Source organism: Carettochelys insculpta, chromosome 2 (genome assembly GCF_033958435.1).
Source record: "Carettochelys insculpta isolate YL-2023 chromosome 2, ASM3395843v1, whole genome shotgun sequence".
Lineage (NCBI taxonomy): Eukaryota > Metazoa > Chordata > Testudines > Carettochelyidae > Carettochelys > Carettochelys insculpta.
The window spans coordinates 88741022-88766559 of NC_134138.1; the positions used below are offsets into that span (position 1 = coordinate 88741022).

Below are 25538 nucleotides of genomic sequence, written 5' to 3' on the forward strand. Positions count from 1 at the left end.
CAAGCTGTGCAGGAAGGACAGGTTAGCTCATGGATGTGGCACCAGAAGTACCACAGCTCCAAACTGCCACAGGATCCACTTTCAGAGCAAAGAAGCCCCTACGCTAGTACCTAGATGGACACAAATCCCAGGAGACTGGTATGGCGATATCAATCGCCTCACAGTCATAACACACCTATTGGGTGAATGTCACTGAGGGAGATCAAAGTGGAAAGGCGGCTGAACAAAGCAATTATTGACAACTTCTTGACCCACTTGGAAACCAGTCAAATGTCACCTTGGCAGAAGAGTCAGTGAAGAAATTTCCTGCCATCTTCAATGCTTGTCTCCTTGGAACAGCTTGTTCTAGGCCAGGGGTCAGCAGCCTTTCTGAGGTGGACCTCTATGTGTATTCTGAGTGCTGGGGATACTTTTTAAAGTCACTAAGGGCATGTCTACACGAGGAACTAACTTCAAAATAACTTCAGTTAGGCACTACAGCAAAGTAGCCACCAGAGAGTCTACATACATTTTTTTTTTCAAAACAAAAAGCAGTCAAGTAGCACTTTAAAGACTACTTGACTGCTTTTTGTTTTGATAGTGTATAGACTAGCACGGCTTCCTCTCTGTTACTACACTGAAACCAGTTGCACTAGATTACATTAACTGCTAACTACAATAGCCCCCTTCCAAAGCCCTGAAATCACAGTATGCAGTCACTCAAAACTTACAGCATTTTCTGCTAAGACAAATAGTTGCATCTCCCTCCGCAGCAGACACTTGTGACTCCCCCTCATTGTGTGCAGGGAAGGGAGTGAGGCAGAGGGTGTCCAGCCATGAGGTGCACGGGACACAGGGGGGAGGCTTACCTGCTGCTCCCACTCAGCTCCATGGGGGCAGCAACATCCCCGCGTGTCCCTTCACGCCTTGGGGGTTCCCGAACCGCTTTGAGGCACGAGCTGTCCACCAGTTTCTTCCTCGCGTTAACTCAGCGTCCGCCCCACCTGTTGCACAGAAAGCAGGCACTGCCACTGCAACTGAGCAGAGGCAGGGAGACAGGACAGACACCTCTGTGCCCACCCCAGCCATGAGAAAGGCTTCACCTGTTCCAGCTTTGATCCAAACACTGCCTGCTCTATCGCCTCTCACGCTGCATGCTCTGGCACGTGCTGGTGCTTTTCCCTTTCCCCCCACCCCACCTCTAGCGCCATCCAGGAAGTTCCTATCTAGTGGGAGTTCTCTGCTCCTTTTCTCCTCTCCCCACCCATCCGCCTTTTTAAGAGAGTGGGGGTAGGAGAGGTGGGGCTGAGCTCCTGTCATGTGCCAGCAGAAATTGGCTCATGTGCCACTGCTCACACATGTGCCAAAGGGTTGCCGACCCATGACCTTAGTTCATTATGTTTTTGAAAAGTTACATAATGCTGCCTGGGCTCTGGAAGGAGCAGAGCCTGAAGGGTGGCGGCACTGGCACTTGTTACATTTATTTAACAAGGGTCGCTGACTTTCCACTCATCATAGCACAGCATAACAAAATGGGGACTGGACTCTAGTCTCACCTCCTCTTTGGCCACAAGTGTCTCCTTTTGGCCAATAATAGGGTTGATGAAACGGGGACCAGGGTGGTGGTGGTTGTATTTTCACATTTCTAAAGAGCAATTTATCACTTCGCCAAAGGAGGGTGATGGTTAGTCAGTTTATGGAGCTTTTGAGACAACTCTTGCAAGGCAGCAATTGCTCTATGAACTGTGGACGCTGAGTGTCTGTGCAGGTGTGCCTCACTCTCTGTTTACCCAGTCAACTTCTTTTGAGTCAGTTTACAAATGTATTAGCTGATTGGATACTCCTTCCCAAACCAAGGATTACAACATGGATCAGGCCATTTGACGTCAGCAGTTGTTACATGAACAGGTTTCATCTGTGTAAAAGTATGTGAGCCAGTGAATTCAACAGGATTAGTCAGTTTCACAATCAGTTTCACACATACAGATTGGGAAGCGACTGTCTAGGAAGGAGTATGGCAGAAAGGGATCTAGGGATCATAGTGAACCACAAGCTAAATATGAGTCAACAGTGTGATGCTGTTGCAAAAAAAGGAAACATGATTCTGGGGTGCATTAACAGGTGTGTTGTGAGCAAGACATGAGAAGTCATTTTTCCACTCTACTCTGCACTGATTAAGCCTCAGTTGGAGTATTGTGTCCAGTTCTGGGCACCGCATTTCAAGAAAGATGTGGAGAAATTGGACAGGGTCCAGAAAAGAGCAACAAGAATGGTCAAAGGTCTAGAGAACATGACTTGGTCCTGCCTTGAGGGCACGGGGCTGGACTCGATGACCTCTCGAGGTCCCTTCCAGTCCTAGTATTCTATGATTCTACGATTCTATGATACTAAGAATTAATTTAGTACCACATAATTTCAGTTACATTCTTTCAGAAGATAGTGTTAAAATATGTTGTTTGTATTAAAGCAGGACTGATCCCTCTTGCACAAGATTGAGATTAAAAATACTAAACAATTTAAACAACAAGAAGTCCTGTAGCACCTTAAAGATTAAAAAGTTTATTTGGACATAAACTTTTGAGGGCTGGAAGCCACTTTGTCAAATGTAACTTTCATGCACCTGATGAAGTGAGTTCCAGCTTGTAAAAGTTCATACTCAAATACGTGTTGTCTTTAAGGTGCCACAGGACTCCTTGTTATTTTTGCTGAAACAGACTAACACAGATACCCCCGTTTTTTTTTAAAAAAAGTCTGTCCAAAGTGATGTTTTTGAAACTATTTACCAGTTTGCATAGTACAATATATAATTTATACTACAGTAGAAACTTGATTACCTGGCATCCCTGGGGAACAGAGATTGCTGAATAATGAAATTTTCTCGTTAGTCAAGTGGGGCCAGGCCAGCTCCACTCCTGAGAGCTGGCGGAGCTGCCCCATGGTAGCTGACCCCCACCAGGGGGAATGCCCTGTGGCAGCTGGCTCCAGCCAGGAAGTCAGTCCTACTCTGCCAGACCTGACTGCAGGGGTGGGCCACCCTATGGTAGCCAGCCCTACTTTGCCAGTCCCAGCCAGGAAGCTAGCCCCTCTCTGCCAGCCCTGCCCACAGGGACTGCCCTGTGAGAGTCAGCTCTGACTGGAAAGCCAGCTCTGTGCCAGCCAACCCTAGACAGGAAGCCAACCCTATAGCAGCAGGCCCAGAAGGGCAGCCAGCCTTGGGGCAGCTGCCCTAAGTACCAGTTGCTAGAATATGCCAGTTATCTGAGTGCTGAATAACACAGCTTTTACCATACCTTGCATGTTTATGGAATAAATGTGCTAACTAGAAATCTAATATAATTAATACAGCATATTTCACCCTGAAGGGTCTCAAATCACTTTACAAATTTAACAAATCAACATACAAAAGCAAACGGAGTATACACAAAATAGAGTTCGAGCTCTTTGTGACTTCATCAATGATTTAAACAATGGCCTAGAGAGTACACTTATCAAGTTTGCAGATGATGCCAAACTGGGTGGGGCTGCAAGTGCTTTGGAAGGTCAGAAAGCAAAATGATCTGGACAGACTAGAGAAACAGTCTGAGGAAAACAGGACAAAGTTCAATAAAGATGAATGCAAAGTATTCCACTTAGGGAGGAACACTGAATTTCACACATACAGAGAGGGAAGTGATTTTCTAGGAAGGAGTACTGCAGAAAGGGACCTAGGGGCCGTAGCAGATCACAAGCTAAGTATGAGCCAACAGTATGTTGCTGTTGCAAAGAAAGCAAACATGATTCTGGGATGCAGTAACAGGAGTGTGGTGAGCAAGACATAAGAAGTATTCTTCAGCTCTACTCTGCACTGATTAGGCCTCAGTTGGAGTAATGTGTCCAGTTCTGGGCACCACATTTTAGGCAAGATGTAGAGAAATTCGAGAGAGTCCAAAGAAGAGCAATTAGAATGAGTAAAGGGCTACAAAAATATGACCTATGAGAGGTCACGTACCACTGCGGTGACCATCTGTCCTGTTTTCGACAGGACAGCCCCATATTTTGTGTGCCATTCTGACATCCCAATTTATTTTGCAAAGGGAGCTAACTGCCCCATATTTCACAGTGGTTCACCGGCTTCCCCCACCTGGGGGAGCTGGGAGCCAGAGAGTGCAGCGGCTCAGCTGCTGCCCAGCTTCCCCCAGCGGGGGGTGGAGCTGAGCCAGGGGCATGGGAGTTGGGGCCAGAAACAAAGAGCGGGTGAACCAGGGCTTTAGTGGGGTTGGATCTGGGGCCTGGGTGGCAGGGGTTGGAGCAGGGGCTGGGGCTGTGGGGCTTGGAGTAGGATCTGGGATTGGAGCCAGAGCTGCAGGATGCTGAGCTGGGCTGCAGAGGTTGGAGTTGGAGCTGAGTCTGGGGGGGTTGGAGTGGGGTTGCTGGAGCCAGAGGGGCTGGAGCCGGAGCCATGGGGGGTTTGACCGGCGGGATGTGTGTGTGGGAACTGTGGCCATAGTGGGGTTGGAGCTGGAGCCACCCAGCTTCCCTCAGCTGGGGTAGCCGGGAGCTGGACCTGTGCAGTGGTGCAGGCTGCCACCCACAGCTCAGGGAAGCCAGGAGATTTGCTGGCAGGGTGGCAGCCCTGTTCCTGGTGCCCCAGATAGGGTGACCTTCTGTCCCTTCTGTCCCATTTTGGCCAGGACTGGAGTTATTCCCCATGTCTCATATTTAACTGGGGGAAGTATCGTTACCCTATGTAGCACTTTAAAGACTGCAAAAATGATTAATTAGGTGATGAGCTTTTGTGGGACAGATCTGAAGAAGTGGGTCTGTCCCAGGGAAAACTCATCACCTGTTAAATCATTTTGTTAGTCTTTAAAGTGCCACAAGGGTGATTGGATTAGGAAACGCCCCAGCCTCATCTGCACTGAAGATAGAACAGATAGACATCTCTATTAGCATAATGAATGGAGAACAGCTCTTCCAAAGCATGAACCCCACTGAACTATGGGATACTGAAAGCAGAAAATCACTGCCTGATAGTTAATCTCTGGTTCAGATGCTAACAAACCCAGGCCTGCTCACACCCAAATTAATCATTATCACATTAATTGTAGTAATGGAGCCTATTGAGACCCAAAATACTGAAACTGCCTAGTTGCACTGTGAGCTCTTTCAAGGAACTTCACCCATAGCCAGGCACAATCTGTCTCTGTGGTCTTGCCTCTGTTTACCTGTAATCAAATCCAGTGTTCTTCTTGGCCGCATCTACACGTGCACACTACTCCGAAATAGCGGCGCCAACTTTGAAATAGCTCCCGTCACGGCTACATGTGTTGGGCACTATTTCGAAGATGAAATCGACATTAGGCAGCGAGACGTCGAAGTCGCTAACCCCATGAGGGGATGGGAATAGCGCCCTACTTCGAAGTTGAACGTCGAAGTAGGGCACGTGTACAAAATCCGCGTCCCGCAACATCGAAATAGCAGGGTCCACCATGGCGGCCATCAGCTGAGGGGTTGAGAGATGCTCTCTCCAGCCCCTGCAGGGCTCTATGGTCACCGTGTGCAGCAGCCCTTAGACCAGGGCTTCTGGCTGCTGCTGCTGCAGCTGAGGATACATGCTGCATGCACAGGGTCTGCAACCAGTTGTCGGCTCTGTGGATCTTGTGTTGTTTAGTGCAACTGTGTCTGGGAGGGGCCCTTTAAGGGAGCAGCTTGTTGTTGAGTCCGCCCTGTGACCTTGTCTGCAGCTGTTCCTGGCACTCTTATTTCGATGTGTGCTACTTTGGCGTGTAGACATTCCCTCGCAGTGCCTATTTTGATGTGGTGCTGCCCAACGTCGAAGTTGAACGTTGACGTTGCCAGCCCTGGAGGACGTGTAGACGTTATTCATCGAAATAGACTATTTCGATGTCGCTACACCGAAATAAGCTATTTCGATGTAGCATGCACGTGTAGACGTAGCCCTTATGTCCTGTCTTTTTGCAAACACCTACCCTTGCTCAAGAAACTGTTCTTATCCCTGGATGTAAACTCTACACCATTTCTGTTTAGAATTCACCATCTCCTGCCTGATGGTGCTGGGAGCTCTGCTTGTCTCCTGCACTTTGAATCCCTGGCTACATCACCATCTGGGACCCCAGATCAGTGCAAGCTCCAAGGAGTGGTGAGATCTGTCTCTCTCTAGGCATGCCTCCTAATCTTGCCTTATGTAATTATTTGTATGGCTTTCTAGTCCTAACATTTGTAATCAGTCTATTTACTATTGTAACTGTTAAATATATATTCACTAGCCAGAAATAAAAAACTTTCATTATTAAGCTGGTCGCTTCTGACTCTTATTTTTTTCTCCTCTCTGGCTCACTCTTCCTCAGGGGTGTTGTTTTAGCTTACCCATTCACTCTACTACAGTGTTTCTTGTACCTAAGCTAAAAGATCTCTTTGGTGCCCAGAACTCCTGTGGGGTTTGTCCGTCGAGTGGGTTTCTAGTAGAATGATTGTGCTGTGAAAGTGGGAACTGGGGAGCGGGTGCTGAACGGGGGTGGCATATGAGGGTGGCAGCTGAGAGTGCTGTTTAACCCAGCCTCTGAGACCAAGGGCCCATAAGGGCCACAGCTTGGCAGTGTGAGTGTTGATTAACTGGTCCTTTCAGATGAGCTCTGGTGCTGTGTGTGTGTGTGTGTGTGTGTGTATATTCACTTGAGTCCAGGGTGTGTTCACTAGAGTCCAGGGTGGGAAGAACGTAATCCTGTGGACGCTGGATCAGGCAGAATAGCTCCACTGGGAGGGAATTAGCAGAAGGGAGAAGTAAAGTTCCTTGGGAACCCTAATACAAGCAGCACACTGGTAGAATTATTCACCTCTCCTTTCTGTAACCCTAAATAAATGGGCATACTCCAGAGCAATGGGCAAATCAGGTAACATAGGAAAGTTGTAGACTCTCCATTACTGGAGATATTTAAGAACACGTTGGAAAATATCTAAGAGGGATGATATACGTGTGCTTGGTCCTACCATAAAGGCAGGGAACTGGACTTGATAATCACTTGAGGTCCCTTCCAGTTCTAGTATGCTATAATTCTATTTTGGACAGATTGGTTACTGGTGAGCAGATGGAGCTTTAAGTAATCCCCAATTAAAATACAGTGCTGGCAATCTGTAATCTCAGGGCTGTTTCCCCTAGATTTGCTGCTATTTTTAGGACGTGCTTCTCACTGGAAAAGGGGATAATACGCAAAATGACTCATGGAATTTTTGTTTTATGTTTTAAAGCTTGGATTGGATACTTTGAATCACTCATCTATGTCCCTCGCTGACTAGTCTCTCAGTATGCTGTTTGAAGTCTTGTGATGATCATAAATTGGCAAATTCCGATCACTGCATCTTGACAACCACTGTTTCTGCTATCTAATATCTGAAAAACGCTTCTGTGCCTCACAAGAGGAATATATTTTAAATGTTTTAACTCATAAAAAAGATCCACAAGCCTTAAAATGCTATGAATGAATGAAATTCCCCCATCAGCTCATGATAAACTCAGCATTTCTCTGCAGCTTCTATGTGGAACAATTCTGGAAACGCTTATGCAGAAGAGCAAATCAATAAAACCTATGAGACTACTCACACGTATAAATGTGTGCGCATGTGCACATACACACACACACACACACACACACACACAAGATTTTGCAGCATCAGGACTTACCACAAGGCTTTCAGGTCAGACAAAATGCCACAATAAGAATAAGGCAGCAAAAAAGAAATACAAGATCTATTAAATGTTTACATTTTTAAAGAGGAATTTAATGATAGATAACCTCCTACTATTCAGGGTGACAAGGAGGCTGAGACAATATTTTTTTATTGGACCAACCTCAGTTAAGCTTTGAAGCTACATGGAGCTCTGTGGGTCTGGGAGAGCACCCAAAAGGAATGTCTACACTGGGATAAAAGCCCAGTGGCACAGTCTTGGTCAGGTCAGATGACTCAGGCTTGCAGGGCTCTGGCTGCTATGTTACAAATTGCTGTGTAGATGGTCACACTTGGGCTGGAGCCCACATTCAGGGACCCTCCACAAACGCTTGCAGGGACTTAGAGCACAGGTTCTGAATGTGTGCACAATGAATTTTCAGCCCTAGGAGCCCCCGTTTCTGGAGACCATCCAGCTGACCTGTGGGATTTTTCCTCCCCTTGTAAACATACACCATCCAGTGTCACAGCTAAATAAAATGTAGATCAGATTGTTTAGTTAAGGGGCCAAAAGGCTTACAAGGGTCACAATTTGGACCACTTAAACCCTGCTATTTAAACCCTGGATTCTGTTTTTCTCCTCCATTCATCTGAGGAAGTGGTTTTTACCCACAAAAGCTCATGACCTAATAAATGGCTTAGTCCCTAAGGCACTACAGGAAGGACTGCTTGTTTTTGTGAAGCTACAAACTAACAGGGCTACCCCTCTGAGACATATTTTAAGAGACCGTTTACAGTTAAATGGCCCATTAACACATCTGCAGTCATAAATCTCAAAAAGGGGGCTTAGTGAGTTAGATTATTGTAATAAACCTTCAACTAAGTGTCTTTAAGCCTGTAATTTTTAGTGTGTAGCACAGTGATTCTCAAACTATGGGTCAGGATGCCTGGAGTGGATCATCATGATGCTATTTTAATGGGATCACCAGGCATGGATTTAGACCCCAGCTCAGGGCTAAAGCTGAAGCCCAAACCATTCCACCCAGGGCTGAAGCCAATGTCTGAGTTATAGTCCTGGTTAGTGGGCCTGGGTTATGGGCCCCACCAGTGGCCATGAGGCTTAGGCTTTGCCACCACACCTGTCACCTCCAGGATGAGAGGCTTGAGTGGGCTCAGTCCCCCCTCCTGGGGTCATGTAATAATTTCTGTTGTCAGAAGGGGATCACAGTACAATGAAGTTTGAAAACACTTGATTAAGCAAATATGAATTTAAGCTCGCAGGCTCATCTTTTGAGCGTGGTGCTGTTTTCTTTGAGGAGGAGGACTACGAGGTGAGATTTAGAGTGACAGTTTCAATGCATAAATTAATGGCAGGTTTATACTACAAACATGCAGCTGTGTTGCTACAAGGCAGCTGATGAACAAGCTTTAAGCTAACTAGACTGATCTCTCCCTTTGGCTCCATAACCCAGCCTCTGCAAAACGTGGCAGCATGTATGCTCGCTGCAGAAGCTCTCCTGTTGACAGAGCACTGTCGACGTGGGTTGTTCAGGTCCATGTAACTACACTACTCAGGAGCAGTGCTCCCTCTTATTTTTTCCCATGTGAGGAAAATGTTCTGTTATGTGCAGCCAGGTATGTGTGAATGTGCACCACCAGTACAAACACATGCTCCTGATTCTGGGAGTTCGGCCCGATCAGCTGGACAGCATTCAAACCTCCCCGGAGGCCACCCAAGCATTCAGTTTACAGGGAACACAGCTCAAGAGTGTGGATTTTTCACCTCCCTGAGCAACCCAATCTATGTTGTGTAGCTAAAACTTAGGTTGCCGTTTGGGTTACCACATTAAAAAGGGGACACGCCTGTGCAGGAGTGTCTCTTTATCACTATCTACCCACTCCTGTTGCATCAATGCATTACAGTATACACACATGCACATACATGCATATAATCTCATAACACCTCATCACTTAATAAATTATTTTCCGTCTTTAAAGCGCTATGGGATCGCTGGTTTGTTTTACAGCACATAAATACAGGGCAAGTTGGTGGATCCTGATACACGTACACTCACACTCAGGGGTGTCCTCTTTTTGGAAAGGGCCAACGTGGCAGCCCTAAGCTGTGCTCCCAAACCCGGCACTCAGTACAGGGCAGCCCACAGAGCAAATGCTGGCGCTGAAGAAGTCGGGGCGCGGAGGGGGCCAATTTAAAGCTGAGCGGTTCAGGCGGCCAGCCCAGGGCCCAGCCCACACCCTCGGCTCTGCCTCTACCCACAGCTCAGGGCCCTGGGGATTTGCCGCCTCCCTAAACGCCTAATGAGCGGCGGCTCCAGCTAGCCCAGCAGGCAGCGGGGCGAGGGGGGGACTCGGACGGGCGCGACGCGCCAGAGGGCAGAGCGGCGGGCGGGGTGACGGCGCGTCAGCCGCGCAGAGACAGGACGCGGCGCCGCGCGCGAAGGTGGCGTGAGGCCGCGGCGCCTCCCCCAGCGCAGGAAGACGGCGGGGAGGGGGGAGGAGCCGCTCTCGCTCCAGCCACTGGCCGGGTGCCCCGCGGCGCCCGGCCCCGCCCAGCGCTGGGAGGAGCGGCCGGGCCCGGCTCGGCTGGGCGCCTGGCAGGTTGCCCCAGACCAGCCGCGGCAGCGATCGGGCGGCGGCTCCCGCAGAGACACCCGATGGGCTCCGGTATGAGGTGCCAGCAGCGCAGCCCCAGGCGGGGCCTCTGCAGCCTGAGGCGGTTCGCTGTCCCGCTGCTGCTGCTGCTGCTGTTCCCGGCGCAGGTGAGCGAGGCCCGCCCGGGCCAGGCCACTCCTCGGGCGCTGGGAGGACGGCGCGGCCGAGGGCTGTGGGCTCCCCCGGCGGGGTCCCGTCTTTCCGGCGTCCCCGGGCTGTGAGGCGGAGCCCTGCCTTGCCCTGCACCCTGTGACCTGCTGCTGGGGCTGCCGCCTGCGCCCTCCGCTGCCCCCGCGTGCCGCCCTCTGCCCCGCGGAAACCGGCGCCGGCCCCGCCGGGCGGTGCGAAGGGAGCAGCGCTTGGTGTGTCTGGGGAAACGCCTCGGCTCGGCCGCATTTCCACGGGTGGCGCAGCTGGTGGCACAGTCGTGGAACGGGGCTCACGTCAAGCGAAGGACTTCACTTGGCAAGAGGGAGCTGGTGACTTTTGTCCCGGTGCTGGTTGGCGCGACGGGTTTCGTCCCCCCCCCCCCCGTCTGATTACTGAGCCGGTTGCTTTGAAAGCCTTTGTATTTACACGGCATTTCCCAAATGCAATATTACAAGTCGATACCTCCGTTTTTCCGCTAATGTTTGTGGTTTTATTGTCACATTGGGAAGAGTTTCCCTCCCTTGCTGCAGAGTGGAAATCTTGAAACAGGAAAAGCTGGCTCTCCACGTGAGAGGCTGGAGGCTGACTACTCCAAGCATGCCTTGCAGACACTTATGTACCATTGGTCCCATTGATTTAATTGGGGTAGACAGATGCTTTCATGAGTTGAGCCCTTGTTCTGCAAACAATGTATACGTACATGTGAGCAGTATCAGAGAGGTAGCCGTGTTAGTCTGTAGCTTCGAGAACAACAAGAAGTCTTGTCAAGTATGGGAGGGGTAGCTGTGTTAGTCTGGATCTGTAACAGCAACGAAGGGTCCTGTGGCAACTTACAGACTAACAGAAGAGTTTTGAGCATGAGCTTTCGTGAGCACAGACTCGCTTCATCAGATGCTGGTCTTATAAATCTGCAGGGCCAGGTATAAATAAGCCAGAGCAAGGCTGGGGATAACAAGGGTAGCTCAGTCAGCAAGGGTGAGGCTTACTACCAGCAGTTGATCTGGAGGTGTGAACACCAAGGGAGGGGAAGCTGCTTCTGTATTTAGCCAGCCATTCACAGTCTTTGTTTAAGCCAGAGCTGAGGGCATCGAATTTGCAGATGAATTGTAGCTCAGAAATTTCTCTTTGGAGTCTGGTCCTGAAATTTCTTTGCTGTAGGATAGATACTTTTAAATCTTCTACTGTGTGGCCTGGGAGATTGAAGTGCTCTCCTGCGGGTTTTTGTATATTGCCATTTCTGATATCTGATTTGTGTACGTTTATTCTTTTACGTAGAGACTGTCGAGTTTGTCCGATGTATATAGCAGAGGGGCATTGCTGGCACATGATGGCATAAATTATATTGGTAGATGTGCAGCTCAATGAACCCACGATGGTGTGGCTGATCTGGTTAGGTCCTGTAATGGTGCTGCTGGTGCAGATATGTGGGCAGAGCTGGCAACGAGGTTTGTTGCCTGGATGGGTCCCTGAGTTAGTGTGACTGTGGTGCAGTGTATAGTTGCTGGTTAGGATTTGCTTCAGGTTGGCAGGTTGTCTGTGGGCAAGGACTGGTCTGCCTCCCAAGGCCTGTGAAAGTGGGGCATCATTGTCCAGGATGGGTTGTATGTCCCTGATGACGCGCTGTAGAGGTTTTAGCTGAGGACTGTAGGTAATGGCTAGGGGTGTTCTGTTGGTTTCTCTCTTGGGCTTGTCCTGTAGTAGCTTTGTCAGATGAAGCGGGTCTTTGCCCACGAAAGTCAGATGAAACGGGTCTTTGCCCACGAAAGCTTACGCTCCAAAATATCTGTTTGTCTATAAGGTGCCGCAAGACTTCTTGTTGTTCTCGAATACATGTGAGCAGTGTTCCCCGTAAGCTGGGTGCTTGGGTGGCCACCCAGAAGAGATTTAGGTGCCATCCAGCTGATGAGCAGAGTGCTTACAGTTCCCACAACCTGCAGCATGTATTTCTGCTGTTGGTGTACATTCTCACACACTTCAGTGCACATAACATTTATGCTGTGCATAGATGGAAAAAATCAGAGGAAGCAGTCCTTGTGCGTTGTCATAACACTAAATCTGTATATATTTGCAAAATCAATACCAGGGTTCCCAGTTTTGTTGGGAACCACGTAAATATTCAGAAGAGGTTTTAGTAACTTACTGTCAACATCCTGTCACTAACAACTGGACATGCTGGGATTTATATATTACATACTAATACCTAGCACTTTTCATAAGAGGTTTTCAAAGTGTTTCACAGTTATTTATAGGTTTATCCTCAACATTCCTGTGAGGCAAGGAAGTATTTTAATGTTTAGAGTGGGAGATGAGGCGTACATGGACTTTGGGTCACACAAGGAGTAGGTGGTGGAGCAAGGTGTGTGAAAGATACATAAAATATTGTTTTAGAAATAAGTGCTCTTTCTTTTTTATTACCAAAAAGGGTATGATCACCATAGACGTCATGTAATGTGTCAGTGTACAGATGTAGGTTAGAGATTCTCAGTAAAACAGCAATAGTGGTTAGGATGAAACTGTAAAAGATGAAAAACAAAGTGGTTTTTAATGGCCTCGGTAACCCAAGGTTGTCTGATTTCATTCCTAAGCTAATTTATGGTAGGTTTTTAAAATGCTGCACTGGTACACCTACACAAGACAGAAAATATTTCCCATCCGTGTAGTTAATTTACTTCCATGAGAAGTGATAACTTTGGGGGGGGACCCCTCCCATTGATGCAGTACCTTCTATGTGTAGGATTGGTATAATTATGTAGCTCAGAGTTGTGTGCCTGCCTTAGGTGAGAAGACATTAAAAATGCTTCCCCCCCACAACCTTTCGTAACTCTAATAGAGGAGGAGATATATAACTGCAGGCCTTTCACTCAGTACTTGTTGCTTACAATGAAAACTCTGCCCTGTAACTGAGGTCTCCTGCAGACGATCTTAGTTTTGTTTTGGAAAGAATGAATTACCCAGATGGATAGATGTACTCTATAATCAAGGTTATTTGTTAATATTGTATGCTTTCCTTTGGCTTTTAATTATTATTATTAATTTAAAAAGAGTTTTATTTGCATTCCTTTTAGAGCTGTGGTGTCCAATACACTTTCCGTGCACCACATGTGGCAAAGCGGACACTGTGGTTTGGCCAAGCAGCCTGTCCATGCCATGTCATGTGTGGCTCTGCACAGACACCCCACCACCTTGTGGGACAAACTCATGGTGGCAGTGGCAAAGGTGGCTCTTCCTGCTGCGCGAACCCAGGTGGAGTGGCTGCTTCAGCTGGGGGGTAGCTCGCACAGCGGTGGCGCCAGCAGGGGGGCCTCTGGCGGCCAGGCCTCTAGTGAGTCACTGGCAGTTTGTGGGTGGAGTGGGGTGGGGTGTGTCTGGGTGGGGTGTGTCTGGCTGGGGGTGGCAGCAGCTGGCTCTTGGGAGGGGGTCTGTGAAGATCTTTATGTATCTTTTGAACACCCCTGTTTTAGAGGACTGCAGCCAGCTTTAGTTGTAGTCTATATACAAAGAGAATTTCAGAAATGAGTGTTGAGGAAGGTGAGAGTCCTTTTTGTGTTGGTATATGATTTTTACTTACATAGAGGTGTGACAAGGAAGCAGTCAGAATACACATTTACCTCTTAGAATATATGGTTTGCATTCCTTTCTCCCCAGTTATATAATAAACATTTTTGTAACTTTGATCCGTTGATTTAGTGTTTAATAACACAAACCTGAGTCAAGAGACATGCACTCTAGTTCCTGCTGAGCCACAAACTTACTTTGTATCCTTAGAAAAATCATTTAACCTCTGTACCTTAATTTATCCGTTCATAGACTAGAGATTTTAGTCATCTTTGTAGAGTTATTTGGGCTGCTTAGATGAAAACCTCTGTATAAATGTGACAGTATTCCTTAAAGTATTTGTCAAAACATATGGTTCAAAATAGGGGATAAAAATGAAGGGAGTAACCGAAGAGAGAAAAATTTCTGGAACAAAACAGTAAAGATGGGTGGCTGCTTCTGTACATTTTGGTTCCGATTTGGGTTTTGTAGTGGAAGGTGGGGAGAAGGGTTTTTATAAGGCAAGGGATGATGGCTAAATCGTGTTTGGAGAAACTAAATGCCAAGTAAATATTACAGACTGACATACTGTCTGCCATCTTTGCTACTTACCTCCTCAGAGTGTCCTTAATTCCTGATGTGCAACAGCCACACTACTCAAATGCAGGATACCTGAAAAGGAACTGCCACTGCTACTGAATTAAGTCTGTTCTGGTCTGGCTATGGTCTGAAGAAATGGGTCTGTCTCACGAAAGCTCACCTAATAAACTATTTTGCTAGTCTTTAAAGTGCTACTTGACTGCTTTTTGTTTTTTTATGACTGAATTGTTTGGTACTTTCTGGATTGTGGACAAATTTTGGCAAGTTAGGGATTATGTACTGCCCTTGAGATGTATACGGGATTCCCACTGATAAAATCATTTTTACATGTGACTTAATCAAATTAAACCCAGCTCAAAGAGTAACATGGAATATCTACTAGCCCTCCTAGGTTGGGTTAAGAAGCCTCTTACCCCCTCACTCCCACTTAAGTTACAAGTTGTGTTCTTTATTATTTGACCCTGAAAGGCCATGATGCTTATTTACGATTATCAGTTGGAGTTGGCAGTAATTTCCAATCCTGTTGTCTGTGCTGGGAAACTGGCCCTTTTAATAATGAACTAATTCCCAATGAATAGATGTGTTGTTACCTCAGAAGGAAAAAAATTCCTCCTTTTTGGCACAAGTATGAATATTGGGAGGGGGTTATAATTAGAAACGCCACCAGAAGTATTGCTTTTGCATTATAGGAGGTACAATACATATTAAGATCTGTTTGTGTGTTGGTGGAAGGCAGTGAAGAAGGAGAGAAACAAAGCTGTATCTCACTGGTGCTGCTATAATCTTTCACTGAATTCCATTCAAACATTTTAGATTAGAAGTGTAAGATAAGGAGGATAAGAAGGCTGAATAAGATCTTTGATAATCATCCAGTGTTTGGTGGAGGATGACAAATAATTCCTCATTGTTTTGTATTGATAACAATCATTGTTCTGTGTGTTTGCCTTGAAGTTCAGGGTTCCATTACAGTTTTTGTTTTGTGGTGGTCAAGGCTGTCTGAAACATTAAAGATGTCCATCTGTGAGTTTGATATATAGGACACCCATTTAGTTCTTCTGAGAATTGCTGACCTGTTGGAATGTAGGGGGAGCCTGGTGGTTGTATGTTTTGGGATCATGGGTAGAGTATAGTACTATGTTTCCTTACATGACGTGAATTATTTTTTTATCACTTAGATTAATAAAGACATAGCTCATGTTGGGCTGAATATATTAATTTTTTTTGTCTGTTAACTCTTTCTGCATTGCACATATAATGCTGAACACATAGTAAGGTCACTGCTTTGTGTTTCTGATTCACGAAATCTACTTTGTTACCTCCAATTATCACCCAGTCACACTCAGCCCAAACAGCTGAAGGAAGTAGTGATTTAGTAGGTGATCTGCTTCTCTCTGAGTTGTTGTCCAGCTAAGACCGCGGTGTGGTATAAGACTAGACTTTGCCTGTGGGTGTTACAGGTTGATATCAAAGTGAAGTCCTGGCCTGGTGGGGGTGGGGGTGGGGGTGGTATCAGACAGCCTAATGCTACTGTTTCTAAAAGTAGTTCTTGCTGTGCTGAGGCTGAAAATAGTTAATTTCAAAGCATTTTTAACACATCCCACTCCCTCCAGTTAATTGGATGATAGTACACTGTCAACTTGTAATGTAGTCACTTTCAAGTAAGTTGCAAGTCTTTAAGGTACTGTTTTTTAAAGCTGTGTACATCCCTTGCTTTACAGAGACAACCTATTATTTTCATAGGAAGAAATAAGACCTTCAGTTTGTTTATCTGTAACAGACAAGGGTAAGTAAGAGAGGCACCATTTCCAGTCCAGATTCAAAGAAGTGGGTCTGCCCTGTGAAAGCTTATCACTTAGTAAATTATTTTGTTATCTTCAAAGTGGTAAGGGGTAAGGTATTTTATCCTTCTATAATTTTTCTTTTTTGAATACTTAAAATCCCGCCTCCATTGAGTGATGAGGAAGTTACTTGTGAAAATCCATTGAACATTGATTGAGGATGGGAAGGAGGTGACCTTTCTTTGCCATAATTGTGGTATCACAGTGGTTCCCAAACTTTTTGGCATCATGCCCCCCCCCTGTGATTTTTGAGAAACTCTCACCCCCGCCCCAACTCTTTTTTTTTTTTTTACTGTGGGCCAGCTGCCTGTGAGCTGCCTGCCTGACCCTCTCCCTTCCTGCAAAGCCGAGCACCACCAGCCCCTTGTCTCACCTCCTCCTCCTCCTCCCACTCAACCCACACTCACCTTTTCAGGAGTCAGCTAGCCCCACGTGAGCCTTCACTGGCTGTCTGCTTTTTATCGCAGCTGTGCTGGGTTGCCCATGTGAAATGGCAGAGGCTGAGAGCTGGAAGGTGTGATGGAGTGGGGGGGGTGCATGTGTGAGTCAGGCTGGATGTCCGAGGCAAGCAGCAGCTCCCAGTGGCTAAGGATGACCCTGGGGCTACAACTGGCAGATAACACCTCTGCCTAAACAAAGAGCAGGGAGGAGCTGAGCTGGGTTTTGAATCGGGGGCGGCAGTTAGAGGCGAGGAGAAGGGAGAGCTGGAAGGCAGCCAGCCTGAGGAGGGGAAAGCTACACCCCAGAGGGGCACCCCTCGGGGTCTTCCCCCCAGGACAGGTTGGAAGGACTGTCTCTGGCTGCTATGCTGTTGCTTCTGTGACAAACTGGACATCTGTTGCCTAATAAACCTGCTGTTGTACCTGCTGAGTGAGTGTCACTCCTGCCAGCGGACGGGGTGCAGTGCAGGGGGACCCCTGAACCCCATCACACTGGTGTCAGAAGTGGGATGCACTGCACCCACGGATGAGCTCCCAGCAGTGGCTGACTGAGCACCAGAGAAGGAAGGAGTCTCACAAGAGTCAGAGGGGGAACAGAGCCATTCCTGCAGCTGCTGCTGGTGAGTGGATACCCCGGGAAATAGCGGGGAGATGGATTATACCCGACTCCTGAAGGCAGAGCTAGCAGGGCTGTGCAGAGAGAGGGGCCTGACCGTGGGGAAGGCGACCAAGGCCCAGCTGATTGCACAGCTGGAAGAGAATGACCGATCCGGGGGGGCAGAGCCTGTCCCGGCAGAAAGTGGCCGGTCAGCCTCGGGAAGCATTTCGGATTCTTCGACAGGAGCAGGGGCTCGACGCCGTCCGACAGACGCGGTGCCCACCAGGTCGCGCTCAGCTAGCGGTGGTCCATCGCGGGCAGAGTCCCCCGCCGCAGAGCTGAGACGGCTGGAACTCGAGGTGAAATTAAAGGAACTGGAGCACCAGGAACGGGAAAGAGAGCGTGAGCATGAGCGACAGGAACGAGAAAGAGAGCGTGAGCGCCAGGAATGGGAAAGAGAGCGTGAGCGTGAGCTCCAGGAACGGGAAAGAGAGCGTGAGCACGAGCGCCAGGAACGAGAAAGAGAGCGTGAGCACGAGTGCCAGCTACAAGAGAGACAGCGGGAAGAGAGAGAGCGAGAGCGGGAGCATGAGCGAACCATGGCAGAGGCGAGACGCCAAGAGGCCCCAGCTGCGGTAAGCGGGGAGAGGGCCAGACGGCTCGGGGTGGCCAGTCACTTGGAGACGCGTGTGCTGGCCCAGTGTCAGGACACAGGGGACATGGACGAGTTCCTTACCGCCTTCGAGCGAGCCTGTGAGTTGCATGAGGTTCCCCCAGATGAGTGGCTCCGGCACCTCACCCCCTTGCTGGGCCGGAAGGGTGCAGCGGTGCTCAGCCAGCTGGTGGGGCTGCAGCCTGGGGACTATGAACGGTTCAAACAGGCCCTGCTGCATAAGTTCGGGCTGACTCCGGAGATGTACAAGAAGAAGTTCCAGGAGGCGCAGAAGAGGCCAGAGGAAACCCACGTAGATACAACCGCCCGCCTGAAGCAATACTACCAGAAGTGGGCATTCGGAATGGGAGTCCAGTCCGTAGAGGACCTGATCGAGCTGGCGGTTGTGGAGCGATTCTACGAGATGTGCGCACCTGACCTGAGGGTGTGGCTCGTGGACCGGAAGCCGGGGGACTCACATGATGCAGGGAAACTGGCAGATGACTTCACAAACAGCCGGGCCAGGTTTGAAAGTGAGCCCCACAAGGAGAGGGAGTCTCGGAGAGAGAGGGAGTCCCGGAGGGAGAGGGAGTCCTGGAGAAACCGAGAATCTCAGAGAGACCGGTCCCTAACTGTACGACAGAGGGGACCACCTCTTGGGCAAGCCCAGGAAAGAGGGGCCAGCCACCCACCCCCCAGAGAGCCAAACAGAGCCCGGACAGAGCAGCCGGCCCGAGGGACACAACCAGACCCAGGCTGTTACCGCTGTGGGCGAAAGGGGCATAGAGCAGCCCAGTGCCCCAGGCTCCCAGACAGGTTGAGCAGGCCGGGGGGTCATGGAGTCAACTGGGTGGGGTCCCAGAAGTCAGAGGGGCTGGCGGCCAAGGCGGGTGGTGCTGACAATGGGCACTCGGATTGGGCCGAATCCGCCCCACAGACCAGCTCCTCAGGGGGACCAAATGCTCAGAGGCCAGTTTACAGAGTGGGGGCAGCGCTACCTCTGTGGAGCAAGTGTCTCAAACACCTCGAGGTAGACGGGAAAAAGGTCACGGGGTTCTGGGACACAGGCGCTGACGTGACGCTGGCCCGACCCGGGGTGGTGGCAGCGGGCTGCATGATACCCGATTCCCACCTGACGATAACAGGAATTGATGGGACCCCTTTCAAGGTGCCCATGGCGAGGGTGCACCTGAAATGGGGGAAGAAGGAAGGCCCCAAGGAAGTGGGCGTGCACAGCCATTTGCCGGCAGATGTACTGATGGGGGCTGACCTGGAGAACTGGCAAGGTGAACGCCCTCGTGCCCTGGTCCTGACCCGTAGCCAAAGAAAACGAGGGGTGCGCTCCCCAGATTCACGGGTACAGGCCCAGCCAAAGCCACAGGGGCCAACCCTGAGAGAAAGGGGGCCCCCAAAAACCAGATCTCACAGGCCAGGGATGCTGGAGCCAGGCAGGGATGGGGAAGTAGCCTCCGCTCCTGCCCGAGCGGAAGAATTCCAGGCAGAGCAGCAGAGAGACCCCTCCTTGCAGAAGCTGAGGGAACTGGCCAGTCTCAGCCCAGCTCCGCAGCTGGGGGAGGGCTGCAGGGAGAGATTCCTGTGGGAAAAGGGATTCCTGTACCGGGAATGGGCTCCCAGACGCAAAGCGGAGCCATGGAAGGTCCAGAGGCAACTGGTGGTTCCCCAAAAGTACCGGCGCAGGCTGCTGTACCTAGCTCATGATGTCCCGCTCGCAGGACACCAGGGGATCCACCGCACCAGGAGAAGGTTGTTACAGAACTTTTTCTGGCCAGGGATCTTTGCAGCTGTCCGTCTGTATTGCCTGTCCTGCGATCCCTGCCAGAGGATGGGGAAGAGCCGGGACAAGGGGAAAGCTGCCTTGAGGCCACTGCCCATCATAGAGGAGCCTTTCCAGAAAGTGGCTATAGACATAGTGGGCCCCTTCAGCAAGGCAACGCGTTCGGGGAAGAAATATATTTTGGTGGTGGTAGATTTTGCCACGCGATACCCAGAAGCAGTGGCCTTGACCTCTATCGACGCTGACACCGTGGCAGATGCACTGCTGTCCATTTTCAGCAGAGTGGGGTTCCCCAAGGAGGTCCTCACAGATCAGGGGTCCAACTTCATGTCGGCCCTACTGCAAAGCTTGTGGGACAAGTGTGGGGTCCGGCACACCTGGGCCACAGCCTACCACCCGCAGACCAATGGGCTGGTGGAGAGGTTCAATGGGACTCTGAAGCAGATGCTGAGAACCTTCATGAATCAATACCCCCATGACTGGGACAAGTACTTACCCCACCTGCTGTTTGCATACAGGGAGGTGCCCCAGGAATCCACGGGGTTCTCCCCGTTTGAGCTGCTGTATGGAAGGAGGGTACGGGGACCCTTGGACTTGCTCAGAGAAGAGTGGGAGGGGACGGCCTCCCCTGAAGGGGAGTCAGTGGTACAGTATGTACTGACCTTCCGGGAAAAACTCACCGAGCTCATGGGCCTGGCCAGGGAGAACCTCTCCATGGCCCAAAGGAAGCAAAAGGTCTGGTATGACCGTAACGCCAGGGCCCGAGCCTATGCCACCGGGGATCAAGTGATGGTCCTTATACCTGTGCGGCGGAACAAGCTGCAAGCGGCCTGGGATGGGCCCTTCAAGGTCGTCAAACAGCTAAATGACGTGAATTATGTGGTGGAACTGTCGAACCGGGCCCACAGCCACCGGGTCTATCATGTGAACATGATGAAACCTTACTGGGACAGGCAGAACTTGGTGCTGGCCGTGTGCAGACACTGGGAGGGGCAGGGGGAAGATCCCTTGGTGGATTTACTCACAAGGACTGGAGCCGGCTCCTTGCTGGAGTCTATTCCCCTCTCAGACCAGCTGACCCCTGCCCAGCAGACGGAGATCAAGGAGGTGCTGCATTCGCATCAACAGCTGTTCTCGGACAGACCCGGACGCACTGACCTGGCTGTCCACCGAATAGAGACAGGCACCCACGCCCCTATCAAGTGTGTGCCATTCAGAGGCACATGGAGGACGGCTCAGGACATAGAGCGGGAGGTTGAAGACATGCTGGCTCTGGGGGTGATCCAACCCTCGTCCAGCCCCTGGGCCTCTCCCGTGGTGTTAGTCCCTAAAAAAGATGGGTCTGTTCGGTTTTGTGTGGACTATCGCAAGCTTAACGCCATCACTGTCTCGGACGCCTACCCCATGCCCAGGCCTGATGACCTTTTAGACAAGCTGGGGGGAGCCCGTTACCTCACCACCATAGACCTCACCAAGGGGTACTGGCAAGTGCCATTAGACCAAGATGCCCGGCTGAAGTCGGCTTTCATCACTCCTGTGGGGCTCTACGAGTTCTTGGTCCTGCCCTTCGGCCTCAAGGGGGCACCTGCTACCTTCCAGCGTCTGGTGGACCAGCTACTGAAGGGGATGGAGAGCTTTGCCCTGGCTTACATGGACGACATCTGCATCTTCAGCCAGACGTGGGAGGACCATGTGTCCCAGGTCAAGCAGGTGCTGGACCGACTCCAGAAGGCCGGGCTGACTATCAAGGCAGGGAAGTGCAAGGTGGGAATGGCTGAGGTGACCTACCTGGGCCACAAGGTGGGCAGCGGCTGCTTAAAGCCAGAGCCAGCTAAAGTGGAGGCTGTCAGAGATTGGCCAACACCCCAGACTAAGAAGCAGGTCCAGGCCTTCATTGGGATGGCGGGGTACTACCGGAGGTTTGTGCCCCACTTTAGCTCCATCGCAGCCCCCCTCACGGAGCTGTGTAAAAAGGGAAAGCCTGACAAGGTGGTTTGGACCGAGCAGTGCCAAGAGGCCCTCTGCGCGCTGAAGGAGGCTCTGGTCAGGGCCCCAGTGCTGGCAAATCCAGACTTCAACAAACCCTTCCTGGTGTTCACCGATGCCTCGGACGTGGGGCTGGGGGCGGTGCTAATGCAGGTGACTGACAAAGGGGAGAAACACCCCATCGTGTACCTGAGTAAGAAGCTGCTGCCCCGGGAGCAGAGCTACGCGGCCATAGAGAAGGAATGTCTGGCCATGGTGTGGGCGCTGGGGAAGCTGCAGCCGTACCTGTTTGGACGGCGTTTCACCGTGTACACCGATCACTCACCCCTGACCTGGCTGCATCACATGAAAGGGGCCAACGCCAAGCTCCTGCGGTGGAGTCTGCTCCTGCAGGACTACGACATGGAGGTGGTCCACGTCAAGGGGAACAACAACACCATAGCCGATGCCCTGTCACGCAGGGAGGGCCCCGAACTTCCCCAGGTCACTGGCTAAGTGACCCCGCTCAGTGCGGTCTGGAAGGGGGGAGAGATGTGATGGAGTGGGGGGGGTGCATGTGTGAGTCAGGCTGGATGTCCGAGGCAAGCAGCAGCTCCCAGTGGCTAAGGATGACCCTGGGGCTACAACTGGCAGATAACACCTCTGCCTAAACAAAGAGCAGGGAGGAGCTGAGCTGGGTTTTGAATCGGGGGCGGCAGTTAGAGGCGAGGAGAAGGGAGAGCTGGAAGGCAGCCAGCCTGAGGAGGGGAAAGCTACACCCCAGAGGGGCACCCCTCGGGGTCTTCCCCCCAGGACAGGTTGGAAGGACTGTCTCTGGCTGCTATGCTGTTGCTTCTGTGACAAACTGGACATCTGTTGCCTAATAAACCTGCTGTTGTACCTGCTGAGTGAGTGTCACTCCTGCCAGCGGACGGGGTGCAGTGCAGGGGGACCCCTGAACCCCATCACAGAAGGATTGGCTGACTTTTTCTTAGGATGTGGAGAATGACTGAAGGGGGAAGAGTGCTGGATTGCCTTGCACCCCCTCTGGAATTTCTTGCCACCCTCCCGTTTGGGAAACCCTGAGCTAGATGGAATACTCAGATGATCAGTTTGGTAGTCATTTGTTGATGGTTGAAACTTAACAGTGGCCTCATGCTACTAATTTCAGAGAGGTTTGAAATTTTACACGCAAATGGTCTTGCAAATTTCCTAAATAAAAACAGAGAGGTATCCATGTTAGTCTGTATTCTAACAGAACAAACCAACCGTCATGTAGCACTTCAAAGACTAACAAAATAATTTATTAGGTGATAAGCTTTTGTGGGACAGTGGCCTGTCCCATGAAAGCTCATCACCTAATAAATTATTTTGTTAGTCTTTTAAAGTACTACATGACTACTGGTTTGTTTTCAGATTTTTTGTAAGCGATAACTGGAATTGACAGGACTTAAAAATGACAGTTTTTTCTTTCTAGTTTCCTTTTAGGTACATTGGTTAGGATCTCAATCACTAACGCAGATCGTAACATAAATATACCCACTCCAAGGGATTGTCTGTAACAGTGATTCTCAACCTGTTCCAGAGGGGGACCCATTTTGACAATTCAGGAAGACTTGGTGTCCCAAGACAATTCAAAAATGGGGGGCGGGGGAAGAGGGGCACAGTGCCATAACAAGCTAAACTTGTACCTGAGACAAGAATATAAGATTGTGCCCCTCATGTTTATATGTTCGTATTAGTTATTTTGTAGAAAAAGGGGAAATACATTAATAAAATAACACTACATTTATTGTAGTTAATTATTATTTTATTATTGTAGTTGATCAGAATTGAGGTGGGAGAAAGACCCTCATCCCCAAACCACCCCCTGTCCCCCGTTTTCCTAGCTTAAACCCCACACTCAGAGACTGGAAGGGCTGTGCGGGGAGTCTCACGCAGGGGCTGGTGGGGGTTGGGGGGTTGAGGGAATCAATTCAAGTGTGAGCGCCACACTTGGGAGCTGGGTGGTGTCAAACTTGGGGCTGGGTGAGTCACAGTCAGCGGCTGGGGGAGATACAACCAAAAAAGTGAAAACTGACAAATAGCTACATAAGATAGAAGGCAGGGCAAAAGGGGGAAAGAGAGGAGTAAGGCAGGAGAATTATTTACTTACTGCAAGAGTCTATGAAGGGGCTTGCCTGGGATGGCTACAAATATCCAAGATGGAGATGCTGTTTTTTTAAATGTGTAATTGTTTTTCTATTGATAGAGCTGCTGGATGTGGCAGCTTTAAGGAGCTCCAAATGGCTTTTTTAAGAGCCACATGTAGCTCCTGGCGACCCTTAACAAATCTGATCACTACCTATGTTTGGATCTTGACCCATAGGTTGGGAATCCCTGGTATATAATGAAAATTGTTTGCATAGCTTCGTGTCACCTTGTATATGAAATATCCACATTCTTAGGTACAGTCCAATCTTTATCTGGCATGCATGAGGTGAGGGGTTGCCGATTAATCAAATGTGCCAGTTATTCATGTTTATTCACCAAACTCAAAAATATGTAAGAAATTAAGTAACCTTACTTAACAATGTTACTGTATAGACTACTAGATATTTCCGAGCATCAGCTTTCATGGGCAAAGACCCGCTTCGTCCTATGAAAGCTTATGCTCCAAAATACGTTAGTTTATAAGGTGCCAAAGGATTTCATGTTGTTTTTGAAGATAGACTAATACGGCTACCTCTCTGATACTTGTATACACTACTGTAATTTACTGCTCCTCAGCTGTCTCAGGACAATCAGACAAATGTGACTTCTCCAAATACCGGAAAAGGATACCGGATATCTGTTAGAAGGGTGGTGGGGCTGGGAACTTGATGCTCAGCTGGGGTCAGCATTTGTGGAGCCAGCTCTCTAGACAATGGTAGGGGGCAGTGGGACTAGTGTCCATGTGGCCAGCTGTCCGGCAAGCAGTAGTGGCAGTGAGGCTGGGAGCCAGCTGCTTGGCCGGTGGCAGTGGAGCTGGTGGACTGGGGTCCCCTTTCCAATGTCCGGCACATTTCATTGTCTGACACCCCCAGTTCCTTGAGGGTGCTGGATAATACATACAGCTTTTACTGTATGTATTTTGAGGCTTGTGAATTCGTCCAAATGATTTTCCAGCTGAAGATGGATAATATGCATGTGTGGTTGGTTCAGTCAGTTGTTGTCTGTATATGTACAAAATCTAACTTAAATTCACTTTAAAAATCTCTTGTACTTATCTCCTTTTAGTGCTTTTCACTGTGTACTTGTATAGAAGAAGAAGAACTGATTTCTAAGTGCTCTCTACAGCTACTAGTGTGTGGGAATGTGAGGTCAGCAAAACAAAAACCTCTTGACACATGAAAACTTTCTTTATGTAACAGTTTAAGTCTGCAAGGATTTGTAAGGATGGAGGTTCTTCAGTTTGAAATCTCCATTTGGAAGGATGAAATCCGGATGGGTAGTCAGGCTGATTTAGCTCAAGGGTGAGCAGACTTTCTCTGTTGGGCCCCACTTTTCATCCCTGCAGTTAGCACCCCCCTACCAGCATGTCTAATGTAATCCAAGCTGTTAGAAATTCCTTATCTTCATATGAAGAAAATCCTTTTGGCACATGTAAGAAAATATGTAGAATGTAAAAAGC

At 49.4% G+C, this 25538-nt stretch overlaps 1 protein-coding gene across 2 annotated transcripts in view; it reads left to right on the top strand.

Annotated features, from left to right (window-relative positions):
- Positions 1-10236: 10236 nt before the first annotated feature.
- NPC1 (NPC intracellular cholesterol transporter 1) overlaps positions 10237-25538 on the top strand; it is a 56757-nt gene continuing 41455 nt past the window's right edge. For both annotated transcript variants that reach the window (XM_074987283.1, XM_074987284.1), the window contains exon 1: positions 10237-10421. In XM_074987283.1, coding sequence (XP_074843384.1) covers positions 10317-10421 — 105 coding nt within the window. In that variant the 5' untranslated portion in view covers positions 10237-10316. The remainder of the gene's footprint in view (positions 10422-25538) is intronic.